At 53.7% G+C, this 26535-nt stretch overlaps 1 protein-coding gene across 6 annotated transcripts in view; it reads right to left on the minus strand.

Moving 5' to 3' along the window:
- The window catches only part of TTC7A (tetratricopeptide repeat domain 7A), a 153846-nt gene that overhangs the window by 46231 nt on the left and 81080 nt on the right, over positions 1-26535 (minus strand). For 5 of the 6 annotated variants that reach the window (XM_077959626.1, XM_077959629.1, XM_077959628.1 and 2 more), the window contains 6 exons: positions 21730-21867; positions 21076-21159; positions 16326-16430; positions 5680-5797; positions 4166-4223; positions 3298-3370 (listed from right to left, as the gene is read on the minus strand). In XM_077959626.1, the coding sequence (XP_077815752.1) occupies positions 3298-3370; positions 4166-4223; positions 5680-5797; positions 16326-16430; positions 21076-21159; positions 21730-21867 (576 nt within the window). The remainder of the gene's footprint in view (positions 1-3297; positions 3371-4165; positions 4224-5679; positions 5798-16325; positions 16431-21075; positions 21160-21729; positions 21868-26535) is intronic. The other variant, XM_028831692.2, reaches the window with a different exon arrangement.

A 26535-nucleotide genomic window follows, 5' to 3' on the forward strand; every position in this document is an offset into this window, starting at 1 on the left:
ATACACAAGAGCTGGGTTCTAGAGTTGGCGCTGCCGCTCACTCCCCTTTGTCCCTGGTTCTCTCTGAATTCAGTTCCCTTATCTGCAAATTAGGCATATGCTTTTCCACAGAAGGGTACAAAGACCTAATGTACGTGCAAAAATGCTATCTTCTATCCCTTCCATTCTTTTCACACAGCAGAGCCAGCAGAGCGAGTTAGCAGCAGAGCGAGTTAGCAGCAGAGCAGGCACTCTCAGATGGGGGTCCTGACTCCAGGCCAAGTGCTCTTGTGTGAGCTATGCAGGCTGCTAAGCCTGTGTTTGGTGAGTGATGGGCCTGGCCTCAAAGCTGTCCCAGGTCAAGGCCAGCCCTCCTTGTGCTGTGGGTCCAGGGGCATGGCAGGGCCCAGCTGGCCATCTCCTCCTCATCTCTGACTCCTAGTACTTTCAACCTGGCCTGACTCCCCAGAATGCAGGGAATCCTCTCCCCCACATACTGCTGTTTCACTGAGCAGCACCCTTAGCTTGAGGCTCTGCACCTCGTAGAAAGGCTGTGACCAGGTCTGGAGAGAGAGGTTTGGGAGAGAAACTTGCAGCAGGCTGGAAGGTGGAGGGCCAGGAACGCCTGGCCCTGGGATAGAGAATCTGCCAGCTACATACCCATGGCTGAGACCCTCCGCTCTGAACATGTTCATGCGGTGATGTGGAAAGAACCTGATGTGTGGCTGACAGATAAACACCCGCTCCTGCTCTGAGGCTCTGGGGTCAGGTTGGGGTGTGGCTCCCAGCTTTGCCACTTCCCAGCTGGTATCTTAGGGCAAGAAGACTCACCTCTCTAAGCTGCAGTTTCTCTGCTCCAAAATGAGGATAATGGTTAAACCTATTTCAGTGTCCATGGAGATGAGACACTATAAAAAATGCCTTGCAAAGTACTGGCGGAACAAACACTTTTGAAGTGTGAGTTTCCCTCTTCAAGCCCCAAAGCCAGAAAACTAAGGAAGAGGAAAGACCCTTCCTTCCAGCCTGAAGGCACTTGTTCCTCCGTGCTCTTAGGCCTGGGAGCTGCATTAGCTCCTGTGACTCTCTCCATGTCAGGGCTCCATCCCTGCAGGAACCTCATGAGTCTCTTTTTAAGAGTCCTGCTTCTTGCCAAACCTCAAACCCAGCCTTCCACCCTTCTGGTGGTGCCTTGGGTCCCCAGTCTGCCTGGCTTTTGTGTTGGTCTCCAGCCTGGCCTCTGTGCAGGCTGTGGGCACCAGTGCCAGGCCCAGAGTTCTCCCCTGGGCACCTTACTTTGTGGATAGGTCAAGGAGCATATGAGGAGGACGCTAAGATCACTGGGGCCACTGGCTCAGCTTGTTGGTGGCCCTAAGGCTGTTCCTGTGCTGGTGACTCTGCCAGAGCAGACCCGATTATCCTGGGCTACGTATCCAAATCCATAGCCATCACTGTGCCGGCCAGCCAGACGTGCTCTGGGCAGGATAGGCCGGCTGGGGGCCTCAGAGACCCAGGCAGGCTAGGACTGTCCATTCAGGGAGTTCTTGAGTTCTCAACTCCCTGAGGCTGCCAAAATGAGGTCTCCAAGGAAACTGGGCGCTAGGCTCCACTGGCCTGGCCCGCCATCTCTCTAAGAGGATGGATGCTATTCATTAGAGAGGGGTGAGTAATTGAACAGGTCAAAAAATGCATCACCAAAGGTTTATCATTCCCTTGGTTAGCAAGAAAAGCACTGGTTCTTTTACAGAGAACTAAAAATAAAGTGGTATCAGGTGTCTTTCTGTTGGCTTTCCTAGGAGTGGAGGGATGCTCCCGGAGGGGCACAGAGGTACCCCATGCCTGTCCAGGACCTGGGGTCAGGAGTGAGGAGTGGGGACAGGGTGGGGGCGCAGCCTAGAGGTGGAGGAGGATGGAGGGAGTCACAGGGGGAGGAGTGGTGCAAGAGGAAGGGAGCGAAGCTGCCAACGACAGCAGAAACAACAGCCGGAATGGCATCAGGGCTGTTGGGGAGAAAATGATTGAGACAGAAGGACCTGGAGAGGGAGACAGAATGCCTCAGAAACAGAGTGACAATTCAGGTCAGGACAGACACAGGTGCCGGAATAAGGGTCTAGGCATAGGGTGACAGGGAGGGGGTCCCAGTACTGAGAGTAACTGTGATGAGAGGAGGAGTCAGGCTGACGCAAGGCAGAGCCTGGCTTGCCCCAGAGGCAGGAGGAACGCAGCTCACCAAGCTGACCATAAGACTAAGCCCCAGCCGGTGAGCACGCTCCCAGGGCCCCATCTCCAAAAGGGTCAGGGGAGCGGGGTACCTAGACTCCACGGGCTGTGGATCAGAGGCCTGGGTTCTATGCTGGCTTGGCCTCAGTGGTGTCCTCGGGTAAAAAATGGGACTGCTGTGGCCTGCCTCCTCTGAAGGTAGGGCTTCCCCAGGCTGGTATGGGGGACACAGCAGCACCTCCAGCAGGCAGGGCTGCCCTCCACCTGACAGCAAGTACATGGGCTTCTGTGGGCTTCCCTCCACCAGCCTGGAGCTCAGCCCATTTCCTGGGTGACGCAGGCGAGAAGACCGCACTGTGGGAGCCAAAGGCTTGTCTGCAATTCCCGGGCACTCAGGTGGGGGGCATCGGTAGGCATCAGGGTCAAGCCACCTGAGAGGTCCTGTTTTAGAGGTTGTGTGTGTGTGCCCAGAGTACCAGCCTGCAGGCTGAGATGCCACGGGAAAGTAAAGGAGGCTCTGAAGGACCTGAGGTGGGGAGTCCTGGACACACCAACATTCTCTCAGCACCCTTGGGGAAAAGGCGGGTCTGCCTGCAGAGTCATAGTGGGGGTGGTCCTGGGGCTAAGGCAGTGAGCAGACAGGAGGCCCCTATGGGGCCCCAGAGGTCAAGGCCTGATGGTGGTGTCCACACAGTGAAGGAGTAGCTTGGGGGTCATAGAGAAAGCCCATCCTGCAACAGCTCCATGAGCCCACCACTTTATCCCCAAGACCCTTGGGGAAAAGGCAGTGGAAGGCGAGGATACAAACAGATGAGTGACAGGTGGTCACTCATCGGCATCTCAGGCCACTGAAATGTCGTAGGGGGAGTGAAGGCGGAGAACACGCCCTTCCTGTGTATCTGCCACGGCTTTACCCACATTACCTGACCTCATCCTCACTGGGACCCTCTGATGAGGGCTCAAAGGGCTTACATGACAGATAAGGAAACAAGCTCAGGGAGGTGAAGTCACTTGCAGAGGGTCACACAGATAGTAAGCTGGGTTTCCAGGAGAAGATCAGCATCCCCGGGGACCCGGGGGTTAGGAACAGGGACAACCTACCTGTCGGACGAGGGCCAGCTGCAGTGAGACATAGAGGATGACCTGGGGGTCACCGGGTGCCAGCTGCTGAGCCCTGTATGGGAAGAGGGAGTGACAAGTCAGGCACCAGGGGTTGAGTGACCAACGTGTGACTCAGGCCTCCAGCATGCGAGCCCTGTGCTGGGCACTATGAGGCAACAGTGGGGGATTCTGCCAGGCTCTGTCTCAGAGGGGCGTCTAGCTAGCAGATGAAGACCAAGGCAGACAGCCCACAGGCAGCCCAAGGCAGGGACGGTGGGCCTGAGGGGGCTGGCACTCGCTGAGGTAGGGGCCATCTGGGGTGACAGACGCCGAAGGAGAAAGACGATGGGATGAATACACATCCCATGGGCAGAGAGGGAGTGACAAGTCAGGCACCAGGGCAGAGAAACTGGACCCGCTGCTCTGAGCATCTGCCAGGAAATCCCTGTAAGGGCTCGGGGTGGTGGGAGCGGTGGGTGGGTTTAGTGGGAGGGGTGGCTGGGGAGGAGCTAGAAGGAGGCAAATGCCATTTTTGAGCCCCTGTTACATATAGGATACAGTGCAAGGTGCTTTTCCTGCTTTATCTCCTGTAATTACTACAACAGCAATGGGTTACTATTCCCATTTTATTCTCCCCTGAGCCCTGGGAGACCAGGAACTGAGCCTGGTGGCTGCTGGAGCCCCCCTAGAGCTGAGGGCAGGGCTTGGCTGCCCGCCCAACCCCAAACGAATATCCCTGCTTGCTGTGTGCAGTTTCCTCATCTGTAAAATGGAGATAGAAATGTTTGTTCTGCCCACATCAGAGGGTTCAACGAGGTAAAGCTTGTGAATGTGCCACCAAAGGCAAGAGGGGTCTCTCCCTACTCACCTCTCCAGTGTCTGCAGTGCTTTCCGGTGCAATTCATCTTGCTTGGACTTCAGGGTGGCTGCAGGGGACAGGACAGAGACTGAGCCATCAGGGGTCACTGAAGGGTGCCGGCCCAGCCCTGCACCATCCTCAAAGCACACAGCTGTGCAGATAAAGGCCCCACCAGGGCCCCATCTGGCAAACCTCAAACTCTGGCAGCCGGGCCAATGCCCTGGCCTCTAGCACATTCCTTGGCATGCCAGTTGCTTCTACTACATTGCATTCTCCACCACCTGAACCACCTTAACCCTTTCAAAGGCCGATGCCTACAAGCGTTCCACGACATGGGCATCCCACTCAGGAGGCCCAAATCTTGAGAGAGAGGCTACCACCTCTGCCTGGCCACATACTTTTCTAGGCTTCTTGACCCACTAGGAAGCTTGAACCCAAACCAGGCACCTTTCTGGTAAACTGCATCCTATTTTAAAGGCAGCAGGACAGGTGTTCTTAGCCTTGGCTGCACACTCAACTCACTACCCAGGAAGCTTTAACATGACTGTATCCAGGCCCCTCCCAAACCTGATGAGAATCCCACTGGCGAGGACCAAGCATTGACAGTTGTCAGAGCTCCCCAGATTCGAAAGCTTAGACAACAACCACTATTTGTAGAGTTAAAGGGACAAGGAGGGTGTCTTGCTCAAAGTAGACTTTGACAAAGGGGCTGATGACTCCCTCACTTGAGCAGCATGTGCAGACCCAGGTGTTCCTTATGTAGGGTTCATTTATACCTGATGTCACCATGACTGCTGCTCCCAGCGACTGGCGTTTGGGGGAGGTGGGCATGGGCTGATTACTATTCCAGGTTTGGTCTGGGTGGTGGCCCATCACTCCCCATCCCTCAAGCAAGCTACCAGGAGATGAAAGTAGGTGGCTGCCTGATACACGGGGTGAGACACATGGCTGAGCTGGCAGGGTTGGCGAGAGAAGGCCAGGTGTGGGGCAGGAAGGAGCAGAATCCATTAGCCGAGCACAAGTAGTTATTAAGCACCTGCTGTGTACCCAGCCCTATGCCATGTATTGAGGAGGATTTAAAAGGCTCCAGAAGGTCATAGCAGTGCTGAGGGTAAGGGCAGGCTTATGAGAACCAGAATGGAGACACTGTGCGGTGGAAGGCTGATGGCGCATTACAGACGGGAAGCAGGAGTTCCACAGAGAAGATCAGTATGGGCTTTGCTGGAGCTGGGGCTGGGCCTTGAGGGGTGGGAGGAACTGGGTCCATGAAGAGGGGAGAGGAAGGCATGTTTGAGGGTGGCGACAGTCCGGGCGAAACAGTGGAAATGGGTCGGAGGGGCGTGAGTGTGTGTATGCATGTGTGTGTGTGTACGTACACACACGGGCATCTGTCCCAGAGGAGTGCAGGGTGCCTATGGAGGCATGGCCTGAGGGGATGGGCGCTGGTAGGACAAGATACCTCCGAGGCAGTTAGGAAGCCTGAGCCATCCCCAAGCAGAAGCCTCCTGGGGCCTGGCACTCACCGTCGGTGGCCTGCAGGCTATAGGTGAGACCCAGCGCCAGGTAGCCCTTGGGGAGGAACTCCCCGGCTTCCTCTCCGAGGCTGATCACCATCATGGCAAAGCGCTCTGCTTCCTCCAGCTGCAAAGAGGAGAAACAGAGGTCATGGGGGTGGGGTTGGAGTTTCCTCTACCGGTGAGTGGCTCCCTGGACCTGTTCCCGAAACAGAAGCTTGTGCTCAAGGTCACAGCGCCTGACCACTGGTCACAGCTCGAAGAGGGGCAGTGGATTCTCTGTCCCTGGAGTTAGGAAGTGACATATCTCACAGGGAGAAGCTTCCCTTGCCCCAGAGATCCCAGCTCCCCAGAGCTTGTTCTGCTGAGAGCATGAACCCAAGACCAGGCCAGTCTGGGCCAGCTCCTTTCCTCCCATGGCCTCTGTAGGGGCCTGTGTCTGTGCCTGTCCTGCTCGGCAGAGAGGGAAGCCAGGGCGGGGGCAGGCAGGGGTCTGGGGCTGGGCCTCAGGAACACGTGTCTTGCTGGATGTCACCAGCCCCATGGAGCAGGCAGGCAGCCACTGTGGCCCCGTCCATGAGCTCGCTCCCTCTCTGAGACAAGGAGCTCAAACTTTCAGGGGAAAAAGGCCTGGGGCTGTTTTTGTCCTGGGAGCAGGAGGGACTGTTCAAGTTGGAAATGGACCAACCGGTATGGGTCACATGTGCACACATCATCACACATGACATGGGACACAAAGGGGCACACACAAGGCGGGCCTGGGGACACTCTGGGTCCCCACAGGAGTCAGGCCGGTTTAGGGGGTAGGGGAACGCCAGGGCCTTGGTCATGCCCACTCATGGCACACATGCCTCCAAAAAAGGCCCCCTTCCTCCCATCCAACCCAGGAAATGGCATGCCTGGTATAGTAGTGTGCCCAAGTTCATGTCACTGAAAATGCCAGTTTCCAGAGAGGGCAGGGATGCTTCCTCTGTCACTAAGACTGGTGCTGACCCACAGCAAGGGACTGAATGCCATATGCAAACCCTTCAGGGCCACCCAGACATCAAAGCCCCCAGCCATGGGCATCTCTCCTGGCCAGAGGCTCACAGAGTCATGAGACCAGGGAATGAGATTCAAACCCAAGTTGGCTCCTGGCCCCAAAGCCAGCGCTGCCCCTGCCTGGCCCCCATCCCTGCTCAGGCCCATCCCCCTAGCAGGAGATGGGCAGCTCTGGGTATCTTGGCGCCTGACCACTAGCCACAGCTAGAAGAGGAGCAGTGGATTCTCTCTCCTTGGAGTTAGGAACTGAGATCATGAGACAGAGGCTATTAGCCAGGGTCAGCTATGTGCAAACTGGAAGAGCACAGGGGAGAAAACAACACCAAGGCACAGAGAAGCCGAGGAAGCTGCATGATGGCCTGGAGGGAGATGGCGGGAGGGGCTGTCTGCCCACCATGCCCGACTCAGCTGACCAAAGCAGCCCTCCAGCCACCTCGTGGGCGAGCTCAAGCTGCCAGCCTGGGCAGTGGGCTGCTTCCTGATTGCTGGGCTGGCCACTGGAAGGATGAAGGTGTCTGGGGAGCTGGGTTTCTGCCTTTGGCACCAATAGGCCTGAGAACCCAGGGTTCATGGAAGGCCATAGTTGGGGAAACCCCACAGCTGTCTAAAGCTCAGCCTCAGCTGGCCGGGTGGACCCAAGGCTATAGATGCTAAGATCTGTCTCCTGGGCCACGCAGCAGCAGGACTCAGGAGGGCTGCCGGGGCCTGAAGCCAGAGCCACATGGTGAGAAGAGCACTGGAAGACAAGCCCCAGACAGGCTCCAGTCCTGGCTCAGCACCTGACAGCTGTGGGGCTTGAAGAACACACTCAGTTTCTGTGTCTCAAGGTCCTCATTTGCAAAATGGCAGGTTGGACCCCTGCTCCTCCCTCCTCCCCAGAGCCCTCCACTGAGGCTTCTGTAGCACCAGGCCCTGTGCTAGGCCTGGTTGAGGAGCTGGCAGGACCAGGTGGCCCCTAGTTAAGGCCCCACTGTGTGGTGCTGACGTAGGGCTATTAGAACTCCAAGAGCTTATCACATGGCTGTAGTTACCCCAGGAGGTGGCAGAGGTAGAACAGGAGGCAACAAGGGAGGGGAAAGTAAGCAAATAGCATCCTCTTTCTTTCCTAATATACCCCTGGCTGATGAGGCTCATCTCACACACTATCTCAGGCATTATGAGGCTCCATTCAAACAGAACAAGCTTTCTTATAAACACCAAGCACAAGTTATAAAAAGAATCCAGACACCTGCTGCACTCCATGAATACATATTCTTCCCATGGCCATGTCCTTCTGCTCAGCAAATGCCAGCTTCAGCTCCTGCAACCCATGCAGCGAGGGTACCAGGAACACAGCTCAGCAAATACTGGCAAAGTATCTGTTCTCCAGTTCATATACATCATATTCTGGATTAAAAGAGCTCATCACCCTTTAGCTTTACAAAGTGAAGACATACATCCTTAGTGTGTCCAATTTGTGATCCACTCTGACTCCGAGATTAGTAGCATTCCTTCTCCAGTACTTGCCAGCATTGTCCACGTAGTTTAAAACTGTCTCTAAGCATGGTGTCAGCATTTGCCTCAAATCAAAATCCCAAGGCTTAATGTACCATCTCCCTATATGGCCAACATAATTTAATTTCTTTTTGTTTTTTTAAATAGAAAATGGTGTCTCACTATGTTGCCCAGGCTGGTCTTGAACTCCTGGGCTCAAGCAATCCTCCTGTCTCAGCCTCCTAAAGTGCTAGGATTACAGGTGTGACCCACCACATCTGGCCACAATTTTGATTTCTATTACCATACCACAAGGCAGGCTTTTTGCATGCAGAGTCACAGCAGTGATTAGAAAGGAAAAAAAGTATGATCAATTCCATTAAGTATGACAATATATAATACAATAGCACACAGTATTAATATACATGGGTACTGTAGCTGGCAAAAGGGAAGAATAATGTCACAAGAGTGGAAATCCAAAAGCCCTTGAGAATTTGACTCTGCCACCTCTGTTTTGAGATACTATAATCCCACCCAACTCTGGAATCAGCCCCACATCCATGAGTAGGTGCTTCATGCAAAGAGGCAGGGCAGCCTAGCGGCTAAGAACACAAGCTCTGGGGCCAACTACCCTGGTCCAAATCCTGGCTGGTCACTTGCTAACCTTGGGCAAGTCACTTTGTTTTGTTGTGCTTGCCTCTCTCTTCTGTAAAATGCGGATAACAACAGTGTCTCTCCCTGGATGAGGTGCTGGGAGGACAGGATGAGATAAGACAGGGCAACGCTCACAGCAGTGCTTAAAAAAATATTAACTATTATTAATAGTTGTAACTCATATATCTTTATATTTACATATGTAGATATATAACTGTATATTTCATATGATATCTCTACACTTTCTTATATATATATAAGCTTTAATATAATAATATAAGCTTTTTTTTTTGAGATGGAGTCTCACTGTGTAGCCCAAGCTGGAGTGCAGTGGTGCAACCTTGCTCATTGCAACCTTCGCCTCTGGGGTCAAGTGGTTCTCCTGCCTCAGCCTCCCAAGTAGCTGGAACTAGAGGCACACACCACCATACCAGTTAATTTTTTTGTATTTTTAGTAGAGACAAGGTTTCACCATGTTTCCCTGGGTGGTCTCGAACTTCTGAGCTCAGGTGATCCACCTGCATTGGTCTCCAAAAGTGCTGGGATTACAGGCATGAGTCAACACGCCCGGTCAGCTTTTTTTTTTTTTTTTTTTTTTTTTGAGACAGACTCTCACTCTGTCACCCAGTAGGCTGGAGTACAGTGGTGTGATCTCGGCTCAATGCAACCTCTGCCTCCCAGGTTCAAGTGATTTTTGTGTCTCAGCTTCCTGAGTAGCTGGGATTACTGGTGTGTGCCACCATGCCCACCTAATTTTTGTACTGTTTGTAGAGATTGGGTTTCGCCATGTTGGCCAGGCTGGTCTCGAACTCCTGACCTCAAGTGATCCACCTGCCTTGGCCTCCCAAAGTGCTAGGATTACAGGAGTGAGCCACTGCACCTAGCCAGGCTCATATATATATCTATATATATCTCAATATATATAGATATAGATACACATATATATATGTATATCAATTACAATACTCATATATACTTATATATATACACACACACATATTTTGTATATGTATTATACAATTTGTTTAATCTTCCAGGGTTTTAAATCTCAGCCTAAATCTCAGATGGCAAGTGTCATCTGAGTATAGTCCTGGTTCCTCATAGCTACATGATCTGACAAATTGGGAAGTGGCATCAAAGACCCTCTGGAATCCAGAGAGTAGACATTACTGTCTGCCTTTTGTCTCTCAGCCAGATCTTCAGCCACCGAGAAGGAGTGACTCTACATGTGGATAAGTTGGCACCTCCGCAGCCCCACACAGTACACTATACTGAGCTGGTCAAGCTTTCTATCCCCTATCCAGGGTCCACTCACCCCACTGGGTAATACGCTGGAGTATTTCCTGTCCTATTCTCTGATAATCTACAGTTTATTTCAAGGTTTTATTTTATTTTTGAGATGGGGTCTCGCTCTGTAGCCCAGGCTGGAGTGCAGTGGCATGGTCATGGCTCACTGCAGCCTTGACCTCCTGAGCTCAAGTGATCTTCCCACCTCAGCCTCCCAAGTAGCTGGGAGGCTGCACCATCACACCAGGCTGATTTTTAACTTTTTTTTTTTTATTTTGTTATTTTTATTTTTTTAGAGAGGGGGCAGGGTGGGTCTCACTATGTGGTCCAGGCTGGTCTGGAACTCCTGGGCTCAAGCGATCCTCCCTGCTTGGCCTCCCAAAATGTTGAGATGATAGGCATGAGCTACCACACCAGTCTCAAAAATTTTTTTTCTTTTCTTTTTTTTTTTTTGAGACAGTGTCGCTATTGTTGCCCAGGCTGGGGAGCAGTGGCACGATCTCGGCTCACTGCAACTTCCGACTCCTGGGTTGAAGCGATTCTCCTGCCTCAGCTTTCCGAGTCACTGGGATTACAGGTGCCTGCTACCACGCCTGGCTAATTTTTGTTATTTTTAGTAGAGATGGGGTTTTGCCATGTTAGCCAGGCTGGTCTCGAACTCCTGACCTCAGGCGATCCACCTGCCTCGGCCTCCCAAAGTGCTGGGATTACAGGTGTGAACCACCTCGCCTGGCCTCAAATTCTCTTTTTTTTTTTTAAGAGTCCTATTTCACAACCCACGAATGGGCTCCACCTGCGATCCAGAAACATTGCTCTAATCAGATGGCTGCGGAGTGGTCCAGCGCTGGCCCTTCTGCTCTACTCCAGTCGTCTTCCTCCCTGCCTAGCACCTCATGTGCCCTTTCCTGTCTCCAGACACTTCCTCCTTGTGGCCTCCAAGTTAACAGCTGGTGGCTCTGTAGTCCAGGCTGCTGCTTCTGCAGCAAGCTCAGGTTACAGCACCGGGCCCTCCTTGCTCATCAAAATACTTCTAGGGTGAGGAGTTTCCAGAGTTCTCTTCAACCTTCCTTCTCCCAATGATACACTGCTCTTGAATGACTTCTTTATCTAGGGCAGCCATGGAACCTCGCCATTAAAACCCAGGTGAAGATCTTTCCCCGCCTTCTCACCTGCAATTCTACAGTGATGAAGGCCTCCCCTGGCATTTTCACAGCACCACAGCTACCTGATGGCATCGGTGTTTCACAGCAGAAGGCGCGGAGGCACAGGGAGCTGAGCTGAAGCGACCTACCCAAGGTCACCTGTCTAGGAAGTGGCAGAGCTGTGTTTCCAACCCCAGTCTCCCGATGCTGATTCACAGCCCTCTGTAGGTTTTCATGTTTCTCCTCTCTGACCCTCTGGAAAAAGGATGCATCGAAGGACATAATGTTTTGCTCCTTTGTTTTTGTGTTACATAAGTAAGGAAAAATTTCCTGTGACTTTACAAGTTTCTCTGTCTCTCCAGTGTCTTGAATTTGGTCCCTACACAGACTGGCCTCTTGCTCACACACTCTGCTAATTCACAGGACTGCCTTCCATTTCAAGGGTTACCTCACCTTGCAGTGAGCCAAAGAGGTTTACCCTGGAAATCTTCACCCTCGTTCCTCTCTTTCTGGGAACTAGAGAAAGTTCATTTCTGAGCCTGCAGAGTTTTTAAGAGCACCTCCAGTTTCTCCTTAGCTCCTTCCCACAGAGCCCGGAACCTGCTGTTAGCTGCTCTGGTGAAAAAATCCCCTTTTTTTCTCCCTGGGAGGAGTAGGCACTCTTCCAATTTCTACAAGCTGGTGGCAGGAGGGCTGGCATTCTCTCTCCCCTGCCTCATCAACACTTAATCCATCTTCCTGGCTCTACCCACCCCTGAATTCGAAAAATGAAGTCAAAAACATAAAGGTGCATCCTTTCTGTGTGCCTGCTATTTTCAAGGGGCTACAATAGTGATAGCTACCATTCAGGTACCCGCAGCGTGCTACGTGGGGGCACTCTTCATGTCATCTCTGATACTCACAGCTACCCTATAACGGTGGACATGATTATTTCCAGGCTACAGATGAGGAAACTGAAGCACAGACAGGGTAAATTACTCCCTCAAAGTCACACAGTTAGTAAGTGGGAGTACATGGGTAGGCAGAGATTTGAACTCCACCATCTCTGCCTCCAAAGCCTATGCACTTTTCCACTATCCCCTGCTGCCTTCCTCAGGAAGGAGGTGAGAGATGGCATCAGAGACCCTTCCAATGATGAGCATGCCCTGTTTCCATTTTGCAACTCCTCTCCTGTCTGTGTGACACCACACATGCATAGCCTATCCTCTTTGCCTCCTGTAAAGGTTTCAACTTTTTAAGTTAAATGAATTCAGATACAAAAAAATATTTACATCTCTCTTTCCTTCTGCTGCAAATATAGGGACCCCGGCAGGAGGCTGGGCATGCCAAGGCAGGAGGCTGCCATGCAGGCCTCTCTGATTTCAGTTCTGGCGTCACTGAGTCAGAGCCTGGGAAGCCCTCCCTCACCAAGGGGAGCTTCAGGCTAAGCCGCAGGGTCAGTGCTCTCCCATTCCAAACTCAACCCTGTTCAGCTACTCCCACCCTGGTGTAAACCCCCGAATCAGCCAGCCAGCACGTGACCATGCACATCTCTCTGCCTGCCACAATCTCCAAGAGACAACCTTGCTCTCAGACCCAGACCGGGTGTGGGGTATCCAACAGTGGCTCTGGGCATGAGGACAGGACGTGGGAACAGCAGGTGCTCCGCCTCTGGGCATGTGGCCACCCAGTCCAGCTTCACCCAGCACAACTCGTTTTTCAAATGTCCTAGTTTCAGCCTCTCTTCCTGCAACCCAGGCCAAATTGTCCACCCCCAGATTTCTGTCCCCTGCTCATGGGGCTTGGCGGGGCCTGCTGGGGGCTGATGTGAGCCAGAATAACTGCGAAGGCAGGAGACGAAGGGGGTGTGAGCCGCCTTTTGGGATCTGTGCCCCGTCTCATGCACAAACACCCCCTGCCTGCCAGGCAGACCCATTCTTTTCACTGTGGGCCTCGGGAACAGAGAGTACAGGGTTGACCCTGTTTGTAAAACTAGGGATGGTGAGGCAGGAATCCAGCAGAAGGATGGGGCCAGTTTCCAGTCCTCGAGAAGGGGCTCAAACACGAAATTTGTGGGGAGCTTGTTGCCTACCTTCTCAGAACCCTTGGATACCCCACAGCCTGCTCTCTTTACAGTGCCACCTAGGGAGCAAGAATTAGCTGCAGAGTGCTGGGAGAACCCCCAAACCAAATACAGATCCCTCATCCCGTCCCTTCGTGGCCAGTTGAGGTGTGTGTCGCTTGGTCAGTTACTAGTATAGCACCTACTATATGAAGGCTTCCTGTTGGGGAGAGTGGGTCAGAGTGCGAGACATGGCAAGTGAGCAAGTTCCCCATCTAGTTGGGAAGTCATGCGCCACATACGACAGAATTCATTGCCAAGTGAATGTGTCCATCAGCAAGAAGGATCCATCCAGCGAGCACCAGGCACTGAACCCTGGGCTGGGGTTTCAAAGAAAAGACAGATAATTCCTGCACTCAAGAAACACAGATGATCACAACGTGACGTGATCTGTATCCAAGACAGGTAGGAAGTGCAGGGGGTGAAGCTTCCAGATCAGGGAAGGTTGCCAGGAGTCCACCCCCAGGCCATCTGTGGGACATCACTCTAGCCTGTGCCTGATTTAAACCCTGGCTCAAACTAGCCCCTAAACCCAAATATGCTGCCCAGCCGAAGTTAAACAGCTCACCCTTTCTTCTCCTCGATTCTGATGACAAGTCTGCATGTTTAAGTTTCCTTTTGGGCTTTTCTATTTATGTTGTCATTGATTACTTTGCTCCTAACTCATCTGATTTCAATTTGGACTGATTTGATCCTAATTTTATTACCATGTAATCTGAATGCACATAATTACTGTAATTATGCTGCTGAGGGAAACAGCTCCTGCATGGTGGGAAGACCTAAATTTAGGGCTTCCTGGCAAGGGCGGCCGTTGGCTGGGTGGACCCACAGCTACCTCAGAGCTGGCAGCCTTGAGGGGCACAGATGCCCTCCCCTGCAACACCCCCTCAGAGATGGGTATTTTGGGCTTCATCTCAGAGATGAGCTTGAGGCCCCTCTCAGAAGCCCAGGGAGCAAGCAGCGGCCTGAGTTGGGGTCGGGGAGCCCACCCGCTCTGCACACTCGGGCTCATATCTCCATCCTCTGCTGCATATGCTCAGCACCCATGGGCCGCCCGCATCTAAAGTGCTTGCTCACAAGGTCTCCCTACCTCTGGGTGCCAACTGTCTTCCCCAAAAGACCTGGGAACCAAGGGTTCCCTGATACTCATGAGGCAGGGGAAAGCAAAGGCCTGGCTCTGACCCTCCTGTATCCTCCCTTGCCCTCTGAGTCCAGTCTGAGGCTGCCTCCTCCATGATGCCTCCCTGACCTGTCCAGCCCTCTCCCTACTTGGTCATTTATGTCCCACCTGAGGAGACGTATGACTTACTGTTTCCATTTTACAGATGGGAAAACTGAGGCACAGTGAGGTTAGGTGCCTTACTCTAGAGTACCCAGTGAGTGGGCAGTGAAACTCTTAACTACCTCATTACACTGCTCCTTCCAAAAGCCCAGAGCCTATTACAGGATTGATCTCATGTAATTCTCCCCAACCTAAACGACAGCATAAAGAACACGAGCCAGATGCCACACTTTCCCCTCCTCCTGATCAGCCAGAGGGGATGGGGCACTGCAGACACAGAGATCTGAGAACCAGGTGGAAAAGGGGACAGGTGCTCTTTTCACCCAGCTTCTTTGTGCTTGGGAGGACTGACTCCCTGGAGCAGAGACAAGGCGAGCCCTGCTGCGATGACGAGGAGGGGACCCAGCAGAGGGATGGGGCCAGTTTCCAATCCTAGGGAAGAAAGGTTGGAACATGGAATTTGTGGAAGGCTCATTGCCTCCCTCCCCAGAATCCATGATTTGTTTGTGTACAGGAGGGAAAGTGGCAAGAAGAGTTGTAAAGGTTGCCAATTATGAAGCACCTGCTGTATGCACCCAGAGCCTGGCCCCTGCTGCCTTAGAACAAGCTGGGCACACAATGGTGAGGGGGTGGCTGAAGGTGTCAGGCCAACAGGAAGACAGGGAGGCCATCTCCAGGGGAAGTGCCCACTTTAGGAGACCCTGGGCCCAGAGAGGAGATGAAAGAACTGGGGACATGCGGGTGCGGAAGGGCCTGATAGCCACTGTGTGGGAGGGAGGATGCACTTGCTCTGTGTTGCTTGAGAGGGTAGAAATAGGAGGCTGAAATCAGCAAGCTGACTGGGACTGAAGAAAGCAAAGATTGTCCAGAAGTGAGCCCCCAGTTGGAACAGATACCTGCGCAGAGGCCCCACTGCTGGGGCCCAGTGCCGTGGCCCAAGAGCCCCCATAGGCCTGGAGCAGCCTCTGAGCAGACCCGGGGCAGGAGGACCACAGCAAGGCGGGGGACCTGGGCTCCTGGCCCTGTTCTCCTTCACTACTTCAAGCTGCTGATCTCATGGGGGTCTTTAGGTGCCTGTAGTAAAGGCCTCCAACTGGGGAGCGGGCATACCTGGAGCCATAGCCTCCTAACAATTCAGCTGCCTCTGCAGAGAGCAGTAAGCAAGCAGCGGAGCACAGGGCAGGGCCCTGGAGGGCTAGAGCCAAGAGGAAGGAGAGGGGCTTACAGAAAAGACCACCTTCCCATGTCGCCAAGAGCAGCTCTGCCCCAAGAATCGTGCCTTGCACCCCTTGGAGATTAGATGCTAAGATCATCTGAAGCCTCAGAAATGATGGGGCTGGTCCAGGTAACTCAAGGTCTTACCTACTACCCTGCTGCTGGGCAGGTGGGGGGCACCTCTACTTCCCTATATTTCACTCTCTGGAGGCCACAGTTCAAGGCTGAACTGCAAACCAGACACCATCCTGAGTCAGTGGACCCTGCCTTGGAGATGGAGGCTGGTGGCTTCTCAGAGACTTTCTCCCTGCCCAGGCCCATCTGCCTGATAGCTCCCATCCTCTCCACCTTCCACATGCACCCTCACATACATGCCAAGACGTGCACACCCCACTCACAGTCAGCTGCTGCCACCCTCCCCACAGAAGGCCTCTGGGCCCTGCCCTCACAGCTCACTCACCCAGTGAAGGGACCCGATGCAGACCTTCGCGGCCATCAGGGGCACAGTGGGGTCCGAGGGCCTCAACTTCACACACTCCCGCAGCAGGGACACGGCGTAGGCTGACTGCAGAAAAAACAGCAGGAAACACTGTCACTCACAGCCCTGGATCTCAAGGGCCCACAGTGGGGCGAGCTCCCCAAACAACCAAGCCTTGCTCTGTATCCCTTTGCTCTCAGGAGCCAGGAAGAGGGCCAGGGCAGAGAAATCCCTCCCTGGGCCTCAGTTTCCTCATCTGAAGATTAGAAGCTGTCACCCTTGCTCCTTAGGTAACATGATGACCGCTAACATGACAACAAATGGAAGCTCTCCAAAAGGAATTCAAATTTCAAGCACAGAAATTTTAGAGGTAGAAAGGGGCTCTCTAAATGAGGGCTGGGCACAGTGGCTCACACCTGCAATCCCAGCACTTTGGGAGACTGAGGCAGGCTGATCACTTGAGCTTGGGATTTGAGACCAGCCTCGCCAACATGGTGAAACCCCATCTCTACTAAAAATACAAAAATCAGCCGGCTGTGGAGGCGTGTGTCCACACCCGGCTACTCGGGAGGCTGAGACACAAGAATCGCCTGAACCCAAGAGGTGGAAGTTGCAGGGAGCCGAGATTGTGCCACCACACTCTAGCCTGGGTGACACAGTGAGACTGTGTCTCAAAAAATAATAATAATAAAATAATAATAATAAATAAGGACTCCGGAGGCATGGCCAATGGCAGGGGTTGGGGGTCGTATAAAGGCTGGCGGAGAGGAAGCGGAGATATTCTAAACTGGCAGAGCCCGAGAGAACCTCCAGACAGGAATCTGAGGATCCCCCCAGGCTTCAGGGCTCAGACTGGACGTGCTGAGGACAGCCAAGTGTGAAGGAGGGCTGAGGTGGTGGGCAGCCACGGCCAGACAGGGATGTTACCAATAACAGTAATGAGAAGAACAGCAGCAGCAAACACTTATCCAGATCTTGGGATATGCAGGCATTGTCCTAAGTCTGGGGTTGACAAAACACAGTTAACAGGCCAAATCTGGCACTCTATTTTTGTAAATAAAGTTTTACTGGAACACAGCCATGTGCATTCATTTACATACTGTCTATGGCTGTTTTCCTGATACGGTAGCAGAGTGGAATAGTTGCAAAAGACTGTTGGGCCTGCAGAGTCAAAACCGTCTACTATCTGACCCATTACAGAAAAGAGGTTGGAGAACCCTGTTCTAAGTGCGTTTTAAATACCAAGTGATTTAATTTTTACGCAGTCTTATGATGTAGATACTCTGACTTTACTTGGTACAGGTGGGAAAACTGAAATGCAAAGTTAGGTAGCTTGTTCAAAGCCACACAGCCTATGAATGGCTGGGCTGAGGTTTGAACGTAGCCTGGCTCTAACCACTACCCTACACTGCCTCTATGATGACCACTGTGGCCAGAAAGGAGGCCTGTTTCCTGTTTCCCTGCCCACCGCCCCCCCACCCCAAACACACACACACACACACACACACCCACCCACCCACCCACCCACACACACACACACCCACACACACTCTCTCTCTCTCTCTCTCTCTCTCTCTCTCTCTCTCTCTCTCTCTCTCTCTCTGGGCTGGAACCTTTTCCAGGAAACTCAGCAGTAATCCTCCCAGTGTGTACACCCCTGTACCTGTGTGACCTCCAGGTTTGCAGGTACCTGTGTGTAACTATGACAATTCCCATATACTGGGCCCTACTGTGGGCCAAGCAATCCCCCATTAATTAGCTCTCATATCCCCCCAGCTCTGGAGGTACAGAAGGAAATGGAGGCTCTGGGAGGCTCCCCTGTCCACAGCAGGGTATGAGCAACTGGCAGGTGCACAGCTAGGATCTGAATGGTCTGTGTCCACCCTGGACACCCCGCCTCCCTCCAGCTGGCCTCCCATTTTCCCCGCCATCTAAGGAAGAGCTTTTCTCAACCCAGACGTGATAGATTTCCCTGGGCTTTGACTCAGACTTATTAGGTCAACTGCAGGTGTCTTTGCCAAGGGTATGCTCTGAACCCAGTACTGGGCTAGGGGTTGTGGGGTCACTCAGGAAAGGGGATGAGGCCATGGCTCTTTCCTCAAAGGACCCCACAGAAAGGGTGGGAGAGACAACAAAGGCCACCACCCCCATGGCTCTCTCTGGAAACAAGAGGGTAGGAGGCCAAGCACAAAAGGGTGTTAGCAGGTGACCGGCTCCTGCAGGCTGGGAGACTCCACAGCGTACCCAGTGTGGGCGGATGCCAGGGGGTATGAGGGGCTTGAAGGCACTGTCAGGCTATCTACCTCCTCCTGAGACCCTGCCCTGGGAACACCACTCTAAGTCCCTCCCCAGACCCTCCATCCACACCCTAGCAAGTCGCAGGCTTCTCAGCCTCCTTCTCATGGCTGCTAAACTCTGGATCCTTGCCATACAGGGTTCTCTAACCCTGACCCTCTGCATTCCACCCCCTTCCACCCCACCCCCATGTACACCAAAAAACGCTGCTATTTAAGGAGCCATCTGAGGACTCAGCAGCCGGAGCAGCAGCTTTTTTTTTGTCATGCTGGTTACCTAGCAACACAGCCAATGCAACTGCCGCACAGAGACCAAGAGAAGGAACGACCTAAATCACGCCACGGAACTCATCCATTATTCCTGCAGGTTCAACTGCCCAGACTCACCTTCTGGAAGGCCTTTCGGGCACAATCACAGATACAGGCCCTCGATTCCACCTTACGCTTTCAGCAAAGGCAAGGTCTGGCCACCCCTGAGGGCTGCCTGGGACAATCAGGCAGACTGATTTGGTGGGCAGGGTTCCCAAGGCGGGTGGAGAATGCTCTCCAGAACAATCTCCTGCTACACCGAACGCACAGTGTCTCCAGCCCATGGAGCCTCATGCATGAGGAACTGGCCAATCTCAACTCCCTGATGCAAGCCCACTCCTGGGGCCACCTTGCTGGTCTGTGAAGGAGCCAAGTCATGAAACCAGCTCCCTAGATGCTGGGATGGTGCCAGGCTGTGTCTGGATCTCTCTGAGTCCAGCTAGTCAGAGGCAGAAGACTCCTTACCTCCCAGGCTATCACGACACCTTTGACTGACTGGAGAGCTTCTAGGAGCCTCTCTCGGATTTAAAGCTAACTTGCATGTGCAGTTAATTTTTCTGAGCAGAAGTCTTCAGCTTCTCTTACCTCCTGAAAGGGGTCCATGACCCACAGAAGGGTTCGACTCACTGCTCTGGCCCTAGGCCTCTCCCACCTGTACTCCACTGTCCCAAGATTAGACGGGTTTTCTGTGTTTCCCAGAGGTAGGAAGAACAGGCCCATGCCACTGTGAGCTGTCTGCCCAGGCTCCATGGAAGCTCCAGCCCCACCTCCTCCCAGCCCTGTCCCTACTACCCCAGGCTGACCGCTGCCTTCAATACCTTCCTGTCCCCATCCCCACTGCCAGTTCATCTTTTCCACCCCCTCCACCATTGCCCACGCTGTCTCCTTTGCCTGCAGTTCTGTAGGAGGGTTTCTCTCACTCCCTAACCCTTGAAGGGCCAGGGCCTTGCCCTGTGTTCTGAATTCTCCCTGAGCCTCAACAAGACCCTGTTAAGCACAAAGCCAAGGAGATCATGCTGTGACTTCAAGATGTTCTGCAAGGTGTCCGATGTGATGGGGGAGAGTATAGAGGTTTGGGAAGACACATGCCCAGCAGATGGGGACAGCGAAGGCTCCCCAAAAAGCCTCTCCCCACAGTCAGGCTGCAGCACCTGCTCCTCTTCCCCCTCCCTGCCAGGACCTGGCCTGCCTCGGCTGCTGAGGCCCCGAGCTGGCTGGCACACCCTTCGTGCGTGGAGGAGGCACTGGCAAGCTGGGAGGGCCCTCCTGAGAGACGGCTGCGGGGCCAGAAATGGAACGTGGCACAGATGGGCCAGGGGGGCGAGGAATTCCCTCAGCCCCATGAAAGGGCTTTGGATATTTACAGCTCCTGGAACAATCTGCAAGCTCATGCCACCTTATTTCCTGCATTCATAGCATCCTCAGCCCCAACACCCTCAGAACTCAGCTCCAGAAAGGTTTTCCTTTCATGTCACTGCTTAAAATAGAGGCTTATGTAAGTATAATTCTGATCGGAGCAGAAAGCAGGGGTGACGGCACCGGAGCTGGGTGGATAGAGAACGAACTCATGCCCGGTGCTCCTTGCTCTGGGCAGCATCCCGCCGGGCCCTGTCCCCATCCAGGTGCTCCTGGCCCCATACATCATGCAGTACTCCCTACAAACTCCCTTGTGGGTGCTGCTGCTCTGCTCCACCCTTTAAGATTCCCCCGAGGCAAGTCTCCAGTCCACAAGCAGGCCATTTCCTGACGCCATGCTCAGTGGACAGGATGAGAGCTACAGCCCACATGGAACAACGTTCCCTCCCCTCGATACACCTCATGTCCGCCACATGCCGTCACGTTATTAGCTCTTCAGCACAGAGGTTACAGTGCTCCCGTGCATGTACGCACGTGCAGAGAAAAGCATCCAGAGACTCACACCTGCACACCGGCACACTCATAGCTCACATGTGGACAGGAATTCACACAAGGTGTCTGTGTAGCCCACCCCACGCCCCTCACTCTCCTGGAGGTTCAAACCAGCTGCAGGATAGTCCCCACCCTCTCCCCTGGCCAGAAAACCCCTCCGTCCACCTCAGCAGAGCCCCCTGAGGGTGAGTGTACAACCCCTAGCACCCCCTGGACCTTACCTTCCCACAAGCCACCATGGAGAGGGCCACCTGGTACCAAAGGTGAAATTCTCCAAACGCAAACTTCATGGCTCGCTCCAGGCACTGGGGAGGGGAGATAGTCAGCACTTACTCACCAGGGGTCCTCACACCCCAGCCACCCACACCCTTCCAGGGTAGTCACTGCCCAAGTCACTGCCTTTGGGAGGCTGCAGGAGGCCCGCACTTGGCTCCTGGGAGACACCCTGCAGAAACCCAGTTCCTGCCTCTGGCATGCTGTGTGACCCTGCTCAAGTCTCCCACCCTCTCAGTTCACCTCCTTAACATGTGAATGATCTCACAGGGTGATACCAAAAAGCAAATGGAGTAAGATTTGTGAAAGTGCTTTCAAAACATAGACATGCAATAAAAATAGCAGGGAACATTTATTATTACTGTGCATGGCGCTGTTCTCAGCCTTTCACATGCACTCTCCCCAACAACCTTGTGAGGTGGGTTCTCTAACTGCCCATATTTCACCAGTGAGGAAGCTGAGACTTGTACAACTTGCCAAGGTCAAAGCGGCAGAGCAGCCTGGCAGGGGAGGGACAGGTGAAGGGACAAATGGCTCCATCTGATTTCCTTTACAGACTGCCTGACTCTGGGGAGTGGGATGGGCTGCATGGCCGGCCGTACCTCAGAGAGCATGACATACTGTCCCCTTCTGCCCAACGTGATGCTCAGGAGGTCATAGATGGCTGCAGCATTCTGCAAGCTCACTGCCCGGTCCTCCTCCTGCTCTGGCACCCGGCTCAGCACCACGTCTCGAGTGGCCTGTGGGTGGGACATTGTTTGGGTAAGAGTGAGGACAGCAGATAAGTAGGTGTCCGTCTTCGAGGGGCCCCCACCTTGCTGGCCCAGACACTATCACCTTTTTGCCACTGACCCAGACCAGAAAGACGGCCACGCTCTCAGAAACGGCCTTTTCTCATCTCCACAAAGGCTCTCTCCAAGAGAGAAAATCTTCCACCTTTAGCCCAGGTTGGGTGAGGGAGCAGTTCTGAGGGGTCAAGCTTCTGGTATTAAATTTGTTATTCTACAAAATTTCAAGCCTACAGAAAAGTTGCAAGAATAGTCTCATAACCGAAAACCCTTCCTCAATGTTCCTCTCTCTATAGAATTATTATTGCCCTTTATAGTCAGTTACTTTTTCTCATTCCAGGATCCAGTCCAGGATCATACCTTGTATTTGGGTGCCATGTCTCTTTAATCTCCTTGCATCTGCAAGAGGCCCTCCACCTTTTTCTCATGACACTGGCATTTTTGAGGAGCACAGGCCAGTCATTTTATGGAACAGTCCCTGGTGTGTTTGCAATTCTCACAATTACAGCAAGAGTTTCGGCTAAGATGTGAAAGTGCCTGGATCGGGTAGGTGGCTCTGCTGCTTGACGCTTGGTGGGGAGGTTGGGCTGTGGCCCCCAGTGCCCTCTTCTCTTCCTCTTCAGTCTTTCAAGTAGCTTTGACAAGGACATTTCCAGAGCCCCCCTTCCCTTCCCCTCTGTGTCCAGCCTGGACCCTCTCCAGGCTCCTTCCAACCATGGAAACTCTCCTCCGTCCCTCCCCAGGGAGAGCTTCCCCACACTCAAGAACTGTGCTCTTGGCATCCAGCGCCGAGGATTTCAGTAGCTCACAGAGTTGCCAGATGGCTGCTGGGGGTGGGGGTAGGAGAGGGAAATGTGCTGTATGAGTGGGAAATTCTGCCTAATTCCAAGAGGGGAGCTCCTCATCACCAAGCCAGAAGCCCCCCATCAAGGATGTGGGATTCTTTTGTTCTTTGGTCTGTGCAGGTGGTCCCACCCCTCTACCCACCTCTGTACCCTGGGGACAACACGCAGGCTGGCGGCAAAAGAGACAGGGTGGAAGGGGAGAGGCTCCCCCACTGCAGGGGTCATGGGCGCCTCCGAGCAGCCACAGGGCAGGGATTTAGGCAGAGGACACTCTGGGGCCAGAAACAGTCACATCCCCATCCCCACTCCAAGGGCTGTGCGGGAGCTGGGCAGAGCTGTGCTCTGGGCAGATGCTGCTGCTGGCTGCCCCCAGCATTCTCCCTTCTCCTGCCCATTCCCCTCTGCCAAATGGGGCTCTCTCCTGCATCTCCCTCCCTCTGTCTGAGTCTCCTTCTGTGCAATGGGACTTGCCCTCCTCTGCTTCCATACACAGGACCTCAAGACCAAGAACTCAGCCTTCCTAACAGAATAAAAAGGAGCTGCCAGCCCTAAAAACCCAGATCTCCCTCATCAGAGCCACCCCATCCCTCCTGTGCAGCAAGTGGGCCTCATAGCTTCCCTTGAGCAGGACTGCTCTCCCCTCCTCCAGGTGAGGGGCTGGAGGCAGCAGCCCAAGCCCCTGAGGCCTCCAGACCACAGGCTCTGGGTGTGTCCCGCAGTGCAGGGCTGGAGTGTGTCCTCCTAGAGGCCTCCGGAAGCCAAAACACCTCCAAGACCCAAGGAGGTGACTCACTCTGGGGGACAGCTTGGTCACTGAGAGACTGGTGGTCAGGGGTTCTGATGGCTGCCCCGTTGCCACAGTTGGTGAGTGCTGCCCATGCCCCCATGGACTCAGATGGCCCAGGAGAGGGTGCCGGGATGCCCGGAAATCCCGGCAAGGCTGAGTTCTGGAGTCAGCCTGCGGAACGGGAGCCACTCAGGAGCTCCAAAGGGTTGAAGGAGAGGAGTGGAGAAAGAAGGTGCCAAGAAATCCCCCTCCTTCCCAGTGAAGTCCGCCCACACAGCCACCAACAGGAAGAGAGAAGAAATTCTAGGGAGAGGGTTGGCAGGAGCTAGTCCCCTGAGCCAACTAGGAATACAGCCCTTGTTCTATCCCTGGCAATGTACCGCCCCACTTTGCCACCTCCAGTAGCTCCCCAGCTCTGGCCATCCCGGGTGGGGACCCACAGGGGCAGCCTCCACCAGGCAGGAGTGGCTCGGGAGTGAGAGGATGGGGCACAGAGGCTCTGTCTGTGGGGAGAACAGGAAGGAGCAGCAGTACAGAATGCACATCCCCGAGTGGAAGCTGACCTGGAATTCTGGTGGGAGTGAGAGGTTCTGATGGGAGGGAGTGGGGACAGGCAGTCTGCAGGGGTGGGAAGCAGCTTGGCTGGACACATGCAGGGTCTGGGGACCCGCCTGCCTGCCCGTGCAGACCCGTCTTGTTCAGGAGATAGTGGGCTGCGAGCCATCACTATGGCCATCGGGATAAAGTCTAAACTCCTTTCTGGGGCTGCCTAACTGGCCAGCTTCTCTCCAGTGACATGGAACCCCTTGCTGGTCCCTATAGTCACCATGGCCCATCTTCGGTCATGCTGCAGTTCCCTCTGTCAACCTGGACACCTTCTAGCTCCTCAAAACTCCATTCAGGACCACCTTCTTACAGCACCATCCCTGACTCATCTCACCAGGAGAGGTCAGGCCTCTCCTGTCCTTCCCCCACCCGGCCCATACCGCAGCCCATATGCCCCCATCTGGTTCACCAGTTCTTGCTCACGGCTAGACTCCTGGCCCCAGGCACAGCCGCACACACAGAACTTGACTCAACCTGCCTTCGCAGGGTGTGACACTCAGGAGAGAAAGATTCTGGGCCTGGAGTGGAAACCTCCCCCTGTCCACCCTAGACCTTGACCTTTAAGAGAACAGTGTCTGAATTTGTGTCTGGCAGAGGGAGGGGTGAATTTTCAGAACTGGGCGTTAATTAGGTCAGAAGAATAGGAACAGAAGAGAGGATCAGTCTAGCAGCAGCGGCAGCAGCAGCAGCACAAATCCTCAGGCTGGTGATAGGCCCTCAATAGGCAGACAGCCAGGAAGGCTCCTTGGGGGTCCTACGGACTTGTACGAACTGGGGCCTGTGCAAGAGAGGGCTGTGATTCCCCAGCCAGAAGTGGAAGTGGGCTGAGTGGTTACTATGGTTTTGGGGCAGGGCCAAAGTGAAATAGTCCTGGTGGTTGCTGGGCAGTGCCTGTGTGTGTAACCATGGCAACAGGGCGGGGTAGGGGGAAATGGGACAGAGAAAAGGCAGGCGTGGGGGCTGGTGGGTAAGCCACAGCAGAATAAAATTCATGTGCAGCTCAGGGGCCAGGGCCTCAGACACTATGGGAGCATCAGTGCCCTCCCAGCACCCCCAGCTGTCCTGCTCCCTCCTCCCTGGCTCATTGCCCTGAGGCCACATGGTGTACCGCCATGGTCTGGCAGTAGCTCTGACCTAGTCCCAGCTACATTCTTTCCCTTCCACCATTGAGGTGGCCTCAGACCTGCTTTCATTAGAACATCCTCTAGATCAAATGCAGTAACAGATGTGAATGCACTTGTGACCTTTAAAGTAATACATGAACACTAAATCTTCTCACCGTCTCTTTCTCAGTTCTTAGAATATGGCAGAATATTCTCCTCTGGTTTCTCCCTGCCTAGTGTGCACTGCCATAATCCCCACACCCACCCCAAGGCTGCCCAGTGCTGGGGATGCACTGCTCTGTTTAATCCATGCATTTAATCCCAGGATTTAAATCTAGCGCTTGTGTAGTTGTCCTGCTCCTAGCCTTTGTCCTGGCTGTTCTCCTAGGGTAGCCCCTCCTAGACTAAAGAATATTCACTGCAAGCCCTCTGGCAGGTCAGAAGAGGAGAAGCCAAAGAAACCACGCTAGTCCCCATACACCCATCACCCAACAGCTCAGCACTGAGAGCATAACACATTTCTGGTCTTTGACCAAGTATCCATGAAGCAAATACGGGACCTTAGGGAAAGGCCTCAGGCAGGCTGGCCCATGAGAAACCTAAGGCAGGGACTACTCTTGGTCAAATAGCTAGCCCTATGTGTGTGACACGCATTACTTTTTTTTTTTTTTTGAGGCAGTCTTACTTTTGTTGCCTAGGCTGGAGTGCAGTGGCTCGGTCTCGGCTCACTGCAACCTCCGCCTCCCGGGTTCAAGCGATTTTCCTGCCTCAGCCTCCCGAGTAGTTGGGATTACAGGCACCCGCCACCATGCCTGGCTAATTTTTTTCTATTTCTAGTAGAGACAGGGCTTCACTATGTTAGCCAGGTTGGTCTTGAACTCCTGACCTCAAGTGATCCGCCCACCTCGGCCTCCCAAAGTGCTGGGATTACAGGCTTGAGCCACCGCTCCTGGCCCACATTACTCTTTTAGAAGCTGAATTGTCACATCCACCATCTCATCTGGCCTCACAGTAACCCCATGGTGGGGCAGGGATGAAATCACTGACTGCCCCCCACCCTCTGCAGATAAGGACACTGAGCCCCAGAAGGTGAACTACCTTGCGCAAGGTCCCACGGAGCTGAGGCTGAACCACCCCCCGTTCCCTCAGTCGGCCAGTTTGGGACCGCTGCGGCTTGCCTGAGCTCTAGACGCCTGGGGCTCCTCTGCCAGCTTTTTCCAACCTAGTAAGATACAAGACCAGTCCCGATCCTTTGGTGGCTGTAGCACCACAGGCAGCA

This window comes from Macaca mulatta, chromosome 13 (assembly GCF_049350105.2).
Source record: "Macaca mulatta isolate MMU2019108-1 chromosome 13, T2T-MMU8v2.0, whole genome shotgun sequence".
NCBI lineage: Eukaryota > Metazoa > Chordata > Mammalia > Primates > Cercopithecidae > Macaca > Macaca mulatta.